Source organism: Gossypium hirsutum, chromosome A05, assembly GCF_007990345.1.
Source record: "Gossypium hirsutum isolate 1008001.06 chromosome A05, Gossypium_hirsutum_v2.1, whole genome shotgun sequence".
NCBI lineage: Eukaryota > Viridiplantae > Streptophyta > Magnoliopsida > Malvales > Malvaceae > Gossypium > Gossypium hirsutum.
The window spans coordinates 16,301,603-16,316,214 of NC_053428.1; the positions used below are offsets into that span (position 1 = coordinate 16,301,603).

General features: G+C 34.3%; 3 protein-coding genes across 4 annotated transcripts; 2 read left to right on the forward strand and 1 right to left on the reverse strand.

Moving 5' to 3' along the window:
* Positions 1-1,923: 1,923 nt before the first annotated feature.
* On the forward strand, positions 1,924-4,241 carry LOC107913982 (uncharacterized). Of its 2 annotated transcripts, none has more exons than XM_016842679.2 (2): positions 1,924-2,687; positions 3,297-3,501. In XM_016842679.2, exons 1-2 carry the CDS (start codon positions 2,406-2,408, stop codon positions 3,339-3,341), a joined length of 327 nt encoding a protein of 108 aa, XP_016698168.1. In that variant the 5' UTR covers positions 1,924-2,405; the 3' UTR covers positions 3,342-3,501. The 2 variants fall into 2 exon arrangements, with proteins under 2 accessions (XP_016698168.1, XP_016698167.1); XM_016842678.2 differs by lacking the exon at positions 3,297-3,501 and adding an exon at positions 3,915-4,241 and having other exon boundaries at positions 1,954-2,687.
* Positions 4,242-6,332: 2,091 nt separating this feature from the next.
* LOC107915259 (uncharacterized) lies at positions 6,333-7,223 on the reverse strand. The gene has a single exon (XM_016844418.2). The coding sequence runs from the start codon at positions 7,221-7,223 to the stop codon at positions 6,333-6,335; it is 891 nt and encodes a 296-aa protein (XP_016699907.2).
* A 3,459-nt stretch (positions 7,224-10,682) lies between these two features.
* Positions 10,683-13,889, forward strand: LOC107914364 (uncharacterized). Its single transcript, XM_016843265.2, has 5 exons — positions 10,683-11,185; positions 12,027-12,076; positions 12,173-12,250; positions 12,657-13,239; positions 13,313-13,889. The coding sequence occupies exons 1-5, from the start codon at positions 11,048-11,050 to the stop codon at positions 13,802-13,804; spliced, it is 1,341 nt and encodes a 446-aa protein (XP_016698754.1). The 5' UTR covers positions 10,683-11,047; the 3' UTR covers positions 13,805-13,889.
* The last annotated feature ends 723 nt before the right edge of the window (positions 13,890-14,612 follow it).

Consider the following 14,612-nt stretch of genomic DNA (forward strand, 5'->3'; position numbering starts at 1 on the left):
TTAACCACTTCGTTAAATTTTTTATGATAAATGATTACGTAGAATATTAATTTAAATGGTTCATTATTAATTTGATCCCTAAACTATAGTTGAAATATCATTTTAATTTTTTTGGAATTTTTTCTTAACAATAATTTTAAAAAATTAAAAAATCTTAAAAATAAATATAAAATATTAAAAATTATGTTAACAATTCAATAAATTTATCCCTCAATTTTATAAAATTTTAACATAATTTTTAATAATTTATATTTATTTTTAAATTTTTAATTTTTTTAAAATTGTTGTTAATAAAAAACTTTTAAAAAATTAAAATAATATTTTAGCTATAGTTTAAAGACCAAATTAATAATTAACTATTTAACTAATGTTGCACTTTATTATTTAACAGAAAAAATTTAATAGATAGATTAATTTTCAAGTTTCAAAATATATAAGAGTTAATTTATTCTTTTTTTAAATAGAAATACCGAAATACAATCCCCTCTAAATATATAACATGTACTTTTTACCTTACTTTTGCTTTCATGATTTTGTATCATTCAAATCTGTTGCTCTTTCTTTCTGTCTTTATCACTGCCATTCTTCAACTCCTCCCATCAAATCCCCGGCCTCCATGTACTTTCCTACACAGAGTAATAGGGAGATGAAATAATATGTACTTCACAAAGATTAGGAGAGGATTAAGGCTCTAAATCAAGCAGGTGAACATGAGTTAAGGTTTTTTCCTTTTGGGTTGGCCCCCTGAAGTGAAATAACTCCTTGTTTTAACCCAAACCTTCAATGATTAATCATTTGGTGGAGTATACAGAAATGATTACTTATTTCCTTTCGAGCCTGCTCGACATTTTCATACTTTGATATCAGCTCCAGATGATGGAAGCTCACATTTATTGTTACTCTTGGCATGTTGGATGTCCTGTTGCAGTCGTCCTATCTCCAATTTCAAACAAAGAGCTTGCATTATTAAGATAAAAATGAAAACTGATAAAAAAAAAGCTGTTTGGCATGATCCTGATGAATCTGGGAATATAAATTGTATGTTAAACTGTGACGTGACCTATCTTCTTTCTTATCCTTTCTTTGATGTTGTTTAAGGATCCAATCCAGATTTGATTTCTAACTAAAAAATTGATGTAAGTTTTTTTTTGTCATCTCATCCTGATTTACTCCAACTATGTTATTGTTTTTTAATGGCTTAAATAACTATTTGGGGTTTAAACTTGATAAATTTTTTTATATTGAAGTCTGAGTTTTTTTTCAAGTTAAGTCTTAAACTTGACAATTGTTCTCATATTGAGATATAAATATAGCAACTTTTCACATATTAGGGCCTGAATTTTTTTTAGTCTAAATTAAACTCTAAACTTGATAATTGTTCCCATATTACAGCCTGAACTTAATAATTATTCTCAAATTAAGGATTGAACTTTAGGTTTTCAAGGATTAATTTTAGGGTCAAATTTAGGGTCTAACTTGAATAAAAAATTTCAGACCCCAATATGAAAAATGTTACCAAGTTTGAGTCCTAAAATGTTATTTAACCCTTTCTTAATTATAAGATAACATGATTTTTTGTTTCACCTTGCAGTAGTTTTGAAGATCTTAAGCGTGATTGTGTAGGAATCTAGACCGGAAATGGGGACGACAAACCTTAGACGCTGCCAGGCTAATAGGAGATTGGAATTAGCTGCCCTCTGTGTGTCGTGCCGTTGTTGAAAAGTAGGTGTTCGGTGCCCTGCGCTAAACGTGCATTTGGTAGGTTGACCTTTACAGTATAGCTTATACTGTTATATCTCAAAATAATATGACATTGTTTAGGCTGCCTCCTAATTATCTTAAATTAGGGCATAATCTTAAATTTTAGACTAATTTATTATTTTAATCAATTTAGTACTTTATTTATAAAATATTATGAAACCTTCCTTCAATCAAATTTCCAATGTATATTTTTTATGCTGTGATTTCTAAATCCATCCAACTCAAGCAAAAAGCCAAAACATTCTAATTAATTAGTCAATTTCAACTCTTTAATTTGCCTCTCATTCCAATGAAAAAAATTAATTTACAAATACCCAGAATTTTGTTTGTTTGTTCTTCACCAACAAAATAATGACACAGAAATCACAAGTTGTACTGTAATAGTAGCAAAAGAAATAGAAAACCTTCAAGTTCGTTACTCCCAGCCAGGTCACTTCATGTAAAGATAGCGCACATGCTTCCCTCTCCAGTCTCCAGTTTAAGTAGTCAAAGAAGCTTTGATTCCGGTGTAAAAGCCTTAAGTACTGCCACAACTTCATGACTATTCAAAAGCCCATTCTTTCTCTCCCTCATAGAGAGCTACGCCATGAGATTTGAGTAAGAGCTACATTTTCGTTCTTTTTCTATTTTTTTTATCAACAAAAATGGGACAAGAAAAAAGCTACTTCTATAGTTGGTCACCGGTTGGAGCTCCATTGAATGTACAAAGGGAGGAGGACCACTGGAGACACGCTGACAACTCTGTCAATGCGGTGTCTTTTGGCTTTGTTGCAACTGCCATTCTCATCTCCATGTTCTTAGTCATGGCCATCTTTGAACGCTTTCTTAAACCCAACACTTCCCCTGGCCCTGGCGGTGGCCGTAACCATGCTGACCTTCAACCTCAGCTTAGTTTCAACGGCAAGCCCAGCCATCCATCACCAAAAGTGAGTTCACCCTTTTGCTTCAACATCTGGGGTTTCTTCTATATTTCCCAAATCTCTTTTTCATTTTTCTTGAATTTGATTGTCTACTTTGCATTACATGGCTAGTATATTTCTAAACCGAGGATAAAGGGAACAACTTTAACTTTTTTCTGAAAACAGTAATACAGTAGTAACTACTAGCATCTGATCTGACATAAAAGCTTCTCTGCATCATACAGTTTACATGTCAGCAAAATCCTCCATCTTGGCTCAAGTTAAAATTTATTTGCTTTGACAGCTACATGCATTTTATTTTTGGTATGATATGCGTTTCTTTTCTTGTAAATTGAACATCTACTTCTTCCTTGAACTAGTCATCTTCTGAATTTACTTTCGGTGTTATCTATTTTGACTTCGTTGATCGGTAAGTGCTCAAATTTTTGAACCATTAACTTAGCTAGTTAATGAAAAAAAGCTGATTTTTAATGTTAATTTGAAGCCTCATCACTAAAGCATCCCAGTTAAGTTTCCTTGCTCTCATGAAATTGCAAATTTTCTATCTTTAGCCAGAAAGTTTAATCAATTTTTATAGCTGAGAGCTGTGATGTCGTTGTATATATGATGTTATAGGCAATGGTTCATCTAAGACGTGAAGGGTCTGCTGAAGTTGAATAGTTGGTCCCAGGCCAACGAAGCCTAGCAGATAAGATGTCTATAATTGTTTGTGTTTAGACCTACCATTCTGTAAATGTTTGTCCTGCTGCTCGTGGTCAGTCCCTTGGTTTATGAACAAGCGGTCAACCTGCTTCAGTTGATTGCTTCTTAATCTTATCAATGTACGCTCTTTTAGCTTCATTATGACAATTGACCCATGGATTCTGTGGTTTATGAGATTATGTTTAATGCACTTTCACTATGGGAAATGATAGGCCAATTCGGATGAACTATCTCAGTTGAGGTTAATTTTTTCAAATGTATCTTAGTGATGAACTATTCCTACCCTATTTTTCAATTTTATGGTTGAATAATGCTTACTGATCACTTCACCGTGAAGTTGTGTTTTAGATTTAAAACCTTTCGAAATGGTTCGATCTAATTCTAGCCAACAATGGATTTGGTGTCAATCATTTCTATATATTTTTTGGTTTTAGGATATATGAGACATGTTGTTGCTCTACTGATTCCTTAGTAAATCAATGTTGATGTTGATTGAATGAAAGATCATATAAAGGTGGTTTACTTGTGCAGATGACGATATACACCAGTGGAGTTTCAGTGTTAATGCCCGGGGATGTTATTCCTACTTCCATTGCAATTTGCACACCCTGCCCGCATCAACACCACTCATCAGTCAATCCCAACTCAGACTCCTCTGTAAACATTAATGCAAGTTAGTGGAGAAAACTCAAATAGAGCAATCTAACCGCATGTGCTGCATCAAACAATGATTATGGTTACTATACAGCACTGGGTTTTTTATGAACAAGCAATGACTAGATAATAGTTTCCCTTTTTCTTTTTTGTTTTTGGGTCAGAAGATCGTTTATAATGTGTATATAGAGATAGTTTTAGGTACGCTGGCTGGTTATGGCAACATTTAAGTTGCCTTTCTGACAATTTCCACCATTTCCATCAAATGGATCTTTTTAAACTTCCAGCTCCACAACATGTTGTCGAGCAGAACTTTGCTGGTGCTGAAAAAACAAGATGTGATGAAGGATGATTCATTTGGGACAAGAATCTGGCAAAAGAATTTCACTTATATCAATTGTTACAACCCTAACTGGAATTAAGTCAGTCTCACAAAAGCTTTGGCGCATTCAAATCTCCCCGCGTTGGAACTATTGATCTTCCTAGTCCCTATTGAACTTTGGGCTCTGTTTCAGGGCCTAAAAAAACTAAAGAAAATGCAGTCTTCCAAGGCCTAAAACTGCTACCAACCAGAGATGGCCCATGCCAACCAGCAAAATCTAGACTAAGTTCCTGTTCCAGACTTTCGATGAGGGCAGTCGACTACATTTCTTCCAATTTCGGACACAGCTAGGACAAGAATGAACCTGGAATTGTCTTTTTTCGTATTTTTACAAGTTTCTCAAAGCACACCTCCACAAATTCGAACCGGAACATCAACTAGAAACAGCACACACTCCTCTGAGTGTGAGAATGTGAATTCAAATAAGTTTTTAAGCATGATACAACTTTAAAGAACATGTGAGTATCAAAATAAAATATTATTGAATTATACGTCATAGCACAAATTGACCGGTCGGAGCGGATGGTGACAATTACCTTTTGTTTATAGCATATTGTAGGCAAAACCATACCCCTTTGAACCAATGAAACTCCTTGTGCCTTTCAGAAACCTCAAAGAAATGGCCGTTGTATTCGTGTAGATTTTCGTGTCTCAATTTAAATCCAATACATGTCCTGTAGTTGAAAAAGCCAAAGTTCCATGATCAATCTTTTGTAATGGAAACAAAAAATAAGGCCGATTTGGATGATTTTTTTCTTTCAAACATTTGAACCTTGGATGTATTCCGTATTTGTCGTTTCTTATGAAAGAGACGAGTATAGAAAAACTTAAAAAGAAGCAGCCAATATAACTCAACTGATCTTCTTCACCCCCATTAGTTGCTTGGTTGAGAGACTCCACCAACATATTCCCATTAACGGATCAGTATTAAACATAGGACCACTTCCACTGTTTTTACTCATTCATCTACAACGGCTACACTTATCCTCCAAATTTTCAATTTCCACATTCATTTATTTACTACACTTCCCGTTGTGTTTTTACTATAGGATTTAGCAATGGTAGAATTATTAAAGTGGGTTAAATTCTTTACGTATTCCTTTTGGTTGTACAATACTTTCCTCCATTTAAAGTCTCTCATTTAGGTGTTAGAAAAGGGAAATGTGGGGCCAAGCATGGAGGCCGTCCTCAGTTTCGATTTGGCAATGGTGGAGCCAGCAGCCTGAAAACCCCTCTGCATATTCCTCATAATCTTGTGAGTAAAAAAAAAAAAAAAGTTTGGATCTTAAAAGTATTTGCAAATACTGGCAATGGCATGCCTCGAAAAAAAATTTTAATAGCTTGCTCAAGATCCCAGTTTCGAAGGACATAATTATGTGCCTCATTTATCTAAATCTAATCATAATAAATGTCTAAACATCAACTTTACACCTAAAAGTTGTCTCACCAAAAACTACTTTAACCAAACCAACAACAAAAGATAAAAGAATAATGGTACATTCATTAAGTTCCTACTTTTTTATTTGAATGTTAGGATTCAATTATGATTCAAGCCATGAAATTTTGAATAAAGGAAGAGGGAAAAGGCAGCCATGATGAAGTTCCAGATTGAATGTCATTGTTTCAGTCTTGCAGAAATGCAAATATTTTTTTTCCCATATAGCAGCAATGAAGAGTAGAAAATAATACAAGAGCGAAATTCATTAAAGGATAAATCACAGGTCAATTAAGACAAGTAGTAGTAGACAACAGCCCACTACTGCAACTCTCAAAAACATATACAACAAAATCTTCCCTTCCAGCTCAGACGGACGACCTCTGACTTCAATGTTCAATCAATATTCACAATCTTAAACAAACAAACAAAAATTAAAAAAGGTGATTAAACTTAAGATACACTTCTTCGTTCATCTCTAGAGAAAGATGAAACATTCAAGGGAAACAAGAGGATTTTCAAGTGATTCATTTGGAGCACTTGATGTAGCTGCATTGTTATTGCTACTTGGCCATTTTCCTTCCATGGTGGTTGTAGTAGTTGCACCATGCTGCTGCTCCACTTTTTTGCTATTATCCGTCTCTCCCGGATCAAGTCTGGCCCTACCAGGGGATTGATTGGTCCTTCTTCCAGACGGGCTCCGACCCATTACAGATCTATTCACAGCAGGTGACCTTGACCTCCTTCCTGAACTCTCACCCGGGTCCTTCCTCGGCAGGTCGGGTCTTGACACACGTCTCACTGTGGGTTCCCTGCTATGAACCAACCTCACTGATGCTGACCCCCCATTCACAACCCCATTTCTTCTGCCAGGCGATTGGTCAAGTTTTCGGGTCGGGGACCTACCCACAACCTGGTTCCTTGACCCGGATCTCGCCGGAGATCTGAACACTTTCTGCTGCCTCACTTCTTCTTCTTCTTCTCTTCTGTCGGTTATAGTTGAAACACTTTCACTTACACTAACACTGCAAATCTCAGAAACATCCTCCGACGCTGACTCTTCAATGACATTGACAGGCAATTTCGGCTCAGGCTTGATGTTAAAATTCAGGCTTTCCTCCCCTTGGGTCTTGACAAACGCTGGTTTTTCTATCTGGGGTTTCTTCTTCTCTTCTTCTTGTGGGATAAAGATGCGAGCTTTGGGCTTTGGAGTTTCAGAAAGAACTTCTTTCACCGTTTCTTCTTCCGCTGAAGGCGGCGGAGCTCTGCTTTCAAGGCTTGGCTTTTGGTTAAAAGATTCAAGACCCGCATGTAAATGTGCTTCCTTTCCACGAGAGGAACCGTTTTTAGTGCTTAGACAACAACCCATTTGAGGAAATGGAGGCTACAGCTGGACTCAGAAACAAGGTAGCATTGTTGGGTTAAGCTCAAAAACGAAGCTTTTCTTCTTCTTTGGAAAAAAGGTTGGGTATTTTACTTTTCCCGGCGTCAGAAATGAAGACAATAGGAGACAAGGAGTAGGGTAGTTAAATGGGAACCGAATGTGAACGTCTCATAAAAGAGATGGAGGTCAATGAAATGCATTTATTCTCTAACATCACCCCGTCAGTTCGCCAAGCTAACTTTTTTCCTATTTCTATTCATGCCCTAAACATTTTTGTTCTTTCTCATTTAAGTCCCTTCTCTTTTTTTTTTTGGTTGCTTTTAATATAATCGTACTGTGTCTCGTGATTTGCGCAAATATTTAGCGATCGGCGCAGGTGGAGGGTGATTTTTGTATGTTTGCAAACCGTCGATTCTTGTGATTTTGTTGCGATCAATACTGATGGCGTCTAATCTAATCAGAATGGTGGGTAGATGGGGGCCACTACTGAGGGATCTTATGTGGGGAGTATGGAAGATCTAACGGTAGTGATTGATTTCATGGTCTGGCGTTGACTATTTGACCTACAAGTTTCACGGATTTGCATGAACGTGAATAATTCGTCTAGATTTTCAAGTTCCTAAACAACAATATTACATTCTAAGACATTTTCTGTTTGGCTCAGTTTGTACTTAGAGGTAATAAAGTTTGAGTTATGTAGGGCATTATATTAAATGAAAACATTTACTATGATACAAAGTAACATGACAAATACAAACTTAGGAAGATGGTGATAAACCCAGCAAATTTATGTACATGTTATCAATGGTTAGATTTTGTGATAATTAATATTATGATCCAAAGTAACATGACAAACACATGCGTACGTACGAAGAGACCCCTCAGCAGTGAGCACGTGTTTTTATTCAGGCCAAGTGAAAAATGCTAGAGGAGTTGTTAATTTTAAATCCATTGATTTTGGGATATAAATATTTAAACTGTCTTCAAATTGTGACTTCTTTTTCGTGGACAATATTTTGAAATCTAACATATTCAAGTAAATATATATATATTTATCCAATCCAACCAGACAACAAAATGTGGCAACTTGATATGAACCATGTCACAGAGCAAAGGCTAGAAAGCAATGAATGGATTGATAATAGATCCGGAGAAAATTGCAGTACAAATGAACATATCACATCGATGCGGTGTACTTGCAGGTAGGCAGGGGTAGTAAGTTAAAACAATAAATAGGAAAATAACCTTTGTCCCATTTGATTTAAAGTTTTTGGGCTGTCAAACAGACTAAAGGTTGAAAATGACCAGAAATGGAGATTAATGACATTGTGTCGTGCTTGTTAAAGGATAAATTGAAAGACGATATTATTAAAAATAATAAATACGAATTTCGAAAATAAGGAAAAAAAATCATGTGTACATTAATATGTGTATTATTATTGTCCAATAAGTTCAAGTATGTTGCTAGAAACCTTAATCAAAGTAAAAAAGGACGTTTATCACATTCATCTGATTACATTTTAATTATCACAAACTTTCATGAGCTCACCAACTCTGTAGAAGAAGAAGACCGGAACAAACTTTTTTATTAAATGGTAGCAGTACTTTTTTGTTTTTTGTTTTTTTTTCCAACCAAAAGAAGGTAAAACAGTAAAGTTCTTTAAAGACAAGTGGACCAAAAACAGGATTTTACATTCTTAATAGGCATTTTCAGTGGAAAGTTATGCTATTTGGGTTGAAGACAGCTCTTTCTCTCTTTCAGAAAGCAATGATAAAGATTTTTCTTTGATGAAAAATGCTTTGATTTACATTGATGATATCTTGCTCTACAGTCAAGATGAAGAATTTCATGCTCAGCTCCTTGAAAATTTCAAATTTCTTATTTATAAATATGAGATAATGCTTTCAAAAATAAAGATGCAAATCAACAAATCAGAGATTGAATTCTTAGGAATAGAGATTAAAGATGGAAGATACTCTCCAAGTCCTCATATTGCTCAGGAACTCTTGAAGTTTCTATTCAAAAACCTATCTTTTAAACAGGTACAGCAATTTTTTAGGATAGTTAATTATCCTAGAGATTTTATTTAGTACAATCAATGAAAACATGAAGGACCAAAAAATGGTCCAAATTGGTGTTAGGCAGAAGCATTTCAATAGTAAGTTGACAGCCCATGCATTCGCTTCGAGTTTCCTAGAAGCCCATAACTCAGCCTATTAGGTTTTACAAGTTGCAATATCCAAAAAGCTGCAAATTCAATGAGACAAAGGCCTATACAATGAGCCCCATAACCCAGAAATTCACATTGCTCCTGTTAAATAATATATGTGCACTGATTTGCACCAGCTCAATCTACTCTCCAGCCATAATATTCAGTTAATTGTTTTAAAGAAAGAAAAAAGATATATTCTATGCTTGTTCTCTAGGCAATTAAGAAAAAATGCTTTTTAACATGAGATACCTAAATTCTTGTTACATGTTTAGGTTGCACAGTTACAAGTCTTTTTAGTTAACAAATTTTGACTATTAAACAACGACATAATAATAATTGAAATCAGTTTTGTTAAAATTCATTATCAACACAAAGATTTATTTAATTTAATATTTTTTTATAATTTCGCCAAAAAAACTTAATCATCTACGTCATAATTAAAATAAATAAATAAATGGAAATTAGTATTCTAATTTAATTAAAATAAGAAAATACAAATACATAATAGAGCAAGAGAAGATAACCATTTAAAAATAATTTAATTACAGTTCTTTGAAAATGAGTTGAAAGAAAAGATTATTCTTTCTTATGTTAAGAAGGTTTATTAAGTATATATCCAATATTTATAATGTAGTATGAAATTATTATAATGTATAGAATATCATAAATTATATGAATTAAAACCCGTATATACATAATTATAATTTAAATATTTATGATTCAAATCCTCAACATTTACCATTAATGACAAGGTTTTATTGGTAATTTTATTATTGAATGACTTTAATATTTTTAGTTTCTTATTAAATTAACAAAGTTACCATTTTTGCAAAAATGTTAACAAGAGAAAATGCCAACGGATTGAAAAAAAATCCATCCAAGGTGTAGATGAATAAATAATTTATATAAAAATGTATATTTATAAAATTATTTTAATAAAAAATTATGGGTGAAGTGGTGAAAAAACTTTATTTGAACTTATTGGTCTAGACTTTTAAATAATGTTTTTTAATATAAAAGTATGAAATAATAAAAATATTCTTATAATAATAGTAATTATCTTTTAAATTAAATTAATAGTATTTTAATAATTTTATAATTAATTGATTGAGTATTAACTTAATTGATATGAATATTATTGTCAACACAGTAGAACTTTGAGTTCAAGTACACTAAAGTACATTCTGTCAAAAATAGCAAAATATATAATGAGGTTATTAAAAAAACAAATAACAATTTCATAACTAAATTGATATTGAATTAAATTGTGATATCAATTCATAAATAGATTTTATAAAAAATTATTCTATTAAAAAAAATTATATCCTTCTCCCTTCCATTCTTAGATGTTACTTGTTTGCTCCATAAGTTTCTATTTTTTGCTATTTCCATTACCATTAAAGATTGATTTTTTTCCCTATTACATCCTTTTGAGCGAATTTCAATTTTCACCAACTAAAAATTTGAAAACAACCGCTCGTCTTCTCGTAAAAAAACCGCCTTTTGCTTGTTTGGAAAAGACGGCGGCTTTTATAATTTCCGGTGGTGCCTTGTCGTCGTCGTTGTTATTGAAGTGACAGTGTCGTACAAGTAGAAATGGGAACAGGGAGGTGGGGTACGTGGGAGGAGCTTTTGTTAGGCGGGGCGGTTCTCCGTCATGGTACCCGAGATTGGAACCTCGTCGCTTCGGAGCTCCGGACCAGAACTGTTGCTCCTTTCGGATTCACCCCGGAGGTTATTAATCAATTAATACTTCAATTCAACTTGATTTGTTGGAATTTTTTTCTCCTTTTTCTGGCATAACTGCTTTCAGAATTTACCTAAAATTATATGTTTTAAAATCAAAATACTAGCGCGACGTTTTGATTTTAATTATATACTTCTTAATTATTTACTATTTATAGTAACAAATTAATAATGTTGTATTAAATTCAATAGTTGACAAATTTTCTTTAATTATTTCCATATACAGCAATCTTAATGGGTGCTTAGGACACTTCTTAGCAAAACCACTTTTTAAAAAAAATGAAGATATTGTCTGTTGGTCAATGTCATTATGTTAATGATGGGCTTGCTTGGCTAATGGGGAAAGGGTCTGTCACGTGATATCCACCTGACCAATAAGGAACAGCGAATTTGCTCAATGCATGAATGAAGCTGGACATTGGTTAATGCTTGATCTTTCACTTCCATGGTTGTTTTTTTTTTTTTAATAAGCCTTAGCTAGGTGTAGTAGATAGCACTGTAACCGAGCTGAGTCGAGCTTGAGCTTGATTCAAAACTAGTGAATCAAAATTATGGATCTTAAGGTTGGCTACAACCTAAGCTTGGATTTCATCATAGGTGCAAAAGGAAATGGGTTTTATGGTGAATGCTTGAAGTTGTTGCGATTTATAATTCAATTCTATGATTAAGGAAATGTGTTTTATTGAATAAAGTTGAACTCTTCCTTGTTCATTTAGGATGGATTAATAGAGTAGTACTGCAGCTATAATGCAGTCTATTAGGTTCTTTGTCAAAATGCTTAATTTTATTTTCATTAGTTTCTTCTGATGGAGCCGGTATCTAAATGCAGATTTGTAAGGCTAAGTACGAGGATTTGCAGCAACGTTACTCAGGTTGCAAGTGAGTAATCCTCATCAGAGCTAGTTCTCTTGTTTGCATACTTACATTTTGAAGTGTGGTGCTTTATTAACAATTGTATTACGTTTTCCTTGTCAGAGCTTGGTTTGAAGAGTTACGTAAACAGCGAATGGCAGAGTTGAGGCAAGCTTTAGAGAAAACCGAAGACTCGATTGGGTGAGTAATTTTCCCTTTTTCGCTTTAACTTTTGATGTTCCAAAATACCAGATTCCTTAAGAAGATTTTCTGGTTTAAACTATATACAAAGCACCTATAGTCAATGGTTACTTCCCAAAGAGTGAAAGAGAAAGCTGTAACCCAGTTAATGGTCCTGTAAGAGCTATTTCTGGATGGTCCGTAGTTACAAGGTTTGAACATAGAGAAGAAACACTTAAAGTGGGCTTGAGATTTTACCAAAGTTCTTTTATCATTGATGTCTCCAAGTATATGTATCTGCATTTTGTTTTATAATAATGGCACATGAAAAGTTGTGAATTTGATCTTGGTTCCTTTGGATATTTTAACATTCTAAAAAATTGCATTCTTGTGTATACGTTAAACTGGACTCATCTGGTCTTATCAGGTCACTGGAATCAAAGGTAGAGGGCTTGAAGGCTGAGAAAAAAGATGATTCCCAGGTTATTTACGGTTCCAGTCAGACAGAATCAGCTATACCATGTCTTAAATCTGAGGGAATTGAATTTTCCAGTAAGGAAAAATGTAAGGATAGACTCTCTGCCAGTAGTTTCACACAGGAAGCTGAGACAAACTGGCCTCCTCATTGTCAGATTCCCGTTGCTGTGCCTGCTGAAGTGATGGATGTGAAGCAAGGAGATTCACTGACCTCTGAGAGAGAGCAAATTTCAAGCATCGATAAGTTGGTAAATACTTTCTGTGGAGGAAGGTTTCTGAGTATAAGAAAGAGGAGGGGGAAGAGGAAGAGAAAAGATTGCAGCAAAAATGCCAAAGAAGGGAGTGTTGGAGAAAGCGAGTTCCTAGGCCCAGCTGATGTTGCAAATGCTTTATGGTGCAAAGAAACTTCAGCCAGCAGTGAGGATCAGAACAGAGGTTCCAGCAGTGAAGTGATTGATGATATAATGGGAATATTCAGTTCTATAGCCAAGAATGATTGCACGAGTGTCTTTCGGAGAAGGCTTGATAGCCAGGTAAGAACAGTATTCTCAATTTAGTTTGTTACCTAGGTGTTAATGTTGATAAATAGATAATCTCAACACGCAGGAAAGAGGGAGGTACAAGAAAATGATCCGGCAACACAGGGATTTTGACACTATAAGATCGAGAATAGCCAGTAAGTCCATCATGTCGGTAAAAGAACTGTTCCGTGATATGTTATTAGTTGCCAACAACGCCCTGGTATTTTATTGCAAGAACACTCGTGAATATAAATCCGCACTACTCCTTAGACATATTGTCACTGCAACTTTGCAACAACATTTGAAGGAATTAAGAAGCAAGGTTCCCCTGCATAAGCCTCTTGCAAAGCCCCGAAGCATTCACCCAAGTCATCACGAACGGCTAGGAAACACTGCCAACAATGAGACTCCAGTGGTTGTGAATTCCCGTGGATGTAAAAACACATCTAATGCAGAGTCTCCTCCCTCAATGGAATCCTCAACGTTTTCAGCTCAGCCAAGAAATGCGGGCTGTGGATACGCTATTCAAAAGTCCGAAAGTCCAACAAAAGGAAGAAAGAGGGCTCGAGCTTGTTGATCATGTTGTAAAATGCATGTTAATCTTTTTGGACTTGTAGAACGCAGTTGTAGCTCAGTTGTCTAATATTAAACTATTCGATTTACAGGCTTGTGGGCTAGCTTTCTCATTTTTCACGTTAATGAGACCTTTCCAAGTGGACCTTAGCTCATTAGGGCTACCCACTCAAATGTTAGACTTCGGCTATAGGTTGCGGAGAAACTTTAATAAAATAAACAGTGGATTTATTGGCCGGTAGCCACGTGTTAGAGACATAATCCCAGGTCTTACGTCGTCCAAATCCGACCCATGACTTCTGTTTATTTGCTGTCAAAGCTGTCGTGAAAATCAACATGTTTTAGGTGACTAGTAAACCTAATTCTTAACAAACTTAATTAAGGAACCACTCTTCACTTTCCGCATCTACATAAAATAAAAACCAGACATTATAAAATATTGTTTAATCCATGTCTTTTTCACTCTATTATTTTACTCGGGAAAATAGTCTGATAAAACAAAAGTCAATTGCCCCCAGTTAATCATTTATAACAACCCATTCCTTCTCAAATATTTTATGTGACGAATAAAATTATCACTAACTGCAGTCAGGGCGGAGTCGGGGTTGGCAGAGAATAGCCCCCTAAAATGGAAAACTTTGTTTTTAATCCTTTTATAATTTTTAAAATTTTAAATTAAGATATAGTAAAATTATACTTTAATCTTAAAAATAAAAATAAAAATTTAATTCTTTAAAAATTATAAAAATATAAATTATTAAAATAGTGAAATTTTACTTTTACTATTATAAAAATATACAATTTAATGTTAC

Excerpts from the sequence above, each read along its gene's own strand:
- LOC107913982 (XM_016842678.2), top strand. The coding sequence starts at position 2,406 with ATGGGACAAGAAAAAAGCTACTTCTATAGTTGGTCACCGGTTGGAGCT. Across the intron at positions 2,688-3,914 it reads CCAGCCATCCATCACCAAAA|ATGACGATATACACCAGTGG; the intron begins GTGAGTTCACCC and ends TTACTTGTGCAG.
- LOC107915259 (XM_016844418.2), bottom strand. The coding sequence starts at position 7,223 with ATGGGTTGTTGTCTAAGCACTAAAAACGGTTCCTCTCGTGGAAAGGAA.
- LOC107914364 (XM_016843265.2), top strand. The coding sequence starts at position 11,048 with ATGGGAACAGGGAGGTGGGGTACGTGGGAGGAGCTTTTGTTAGGCGGG. Across the intron at positions 12,251-12,656 it reads AAAACCGAAGACTCGATTGG|GTCACTGGAATCAAAGGTAG; the intron begins GTGAGTAATTTT and ends TGGTCTTATCAG. Across the intron at positions 13,240-13,312 it reads GGAGAAGGCTTGATAGCCAG|GAAAGAGGGAGGTACAAGAA; the intron begins GTAAGAACAGTA and ends CTCAACACGCAG.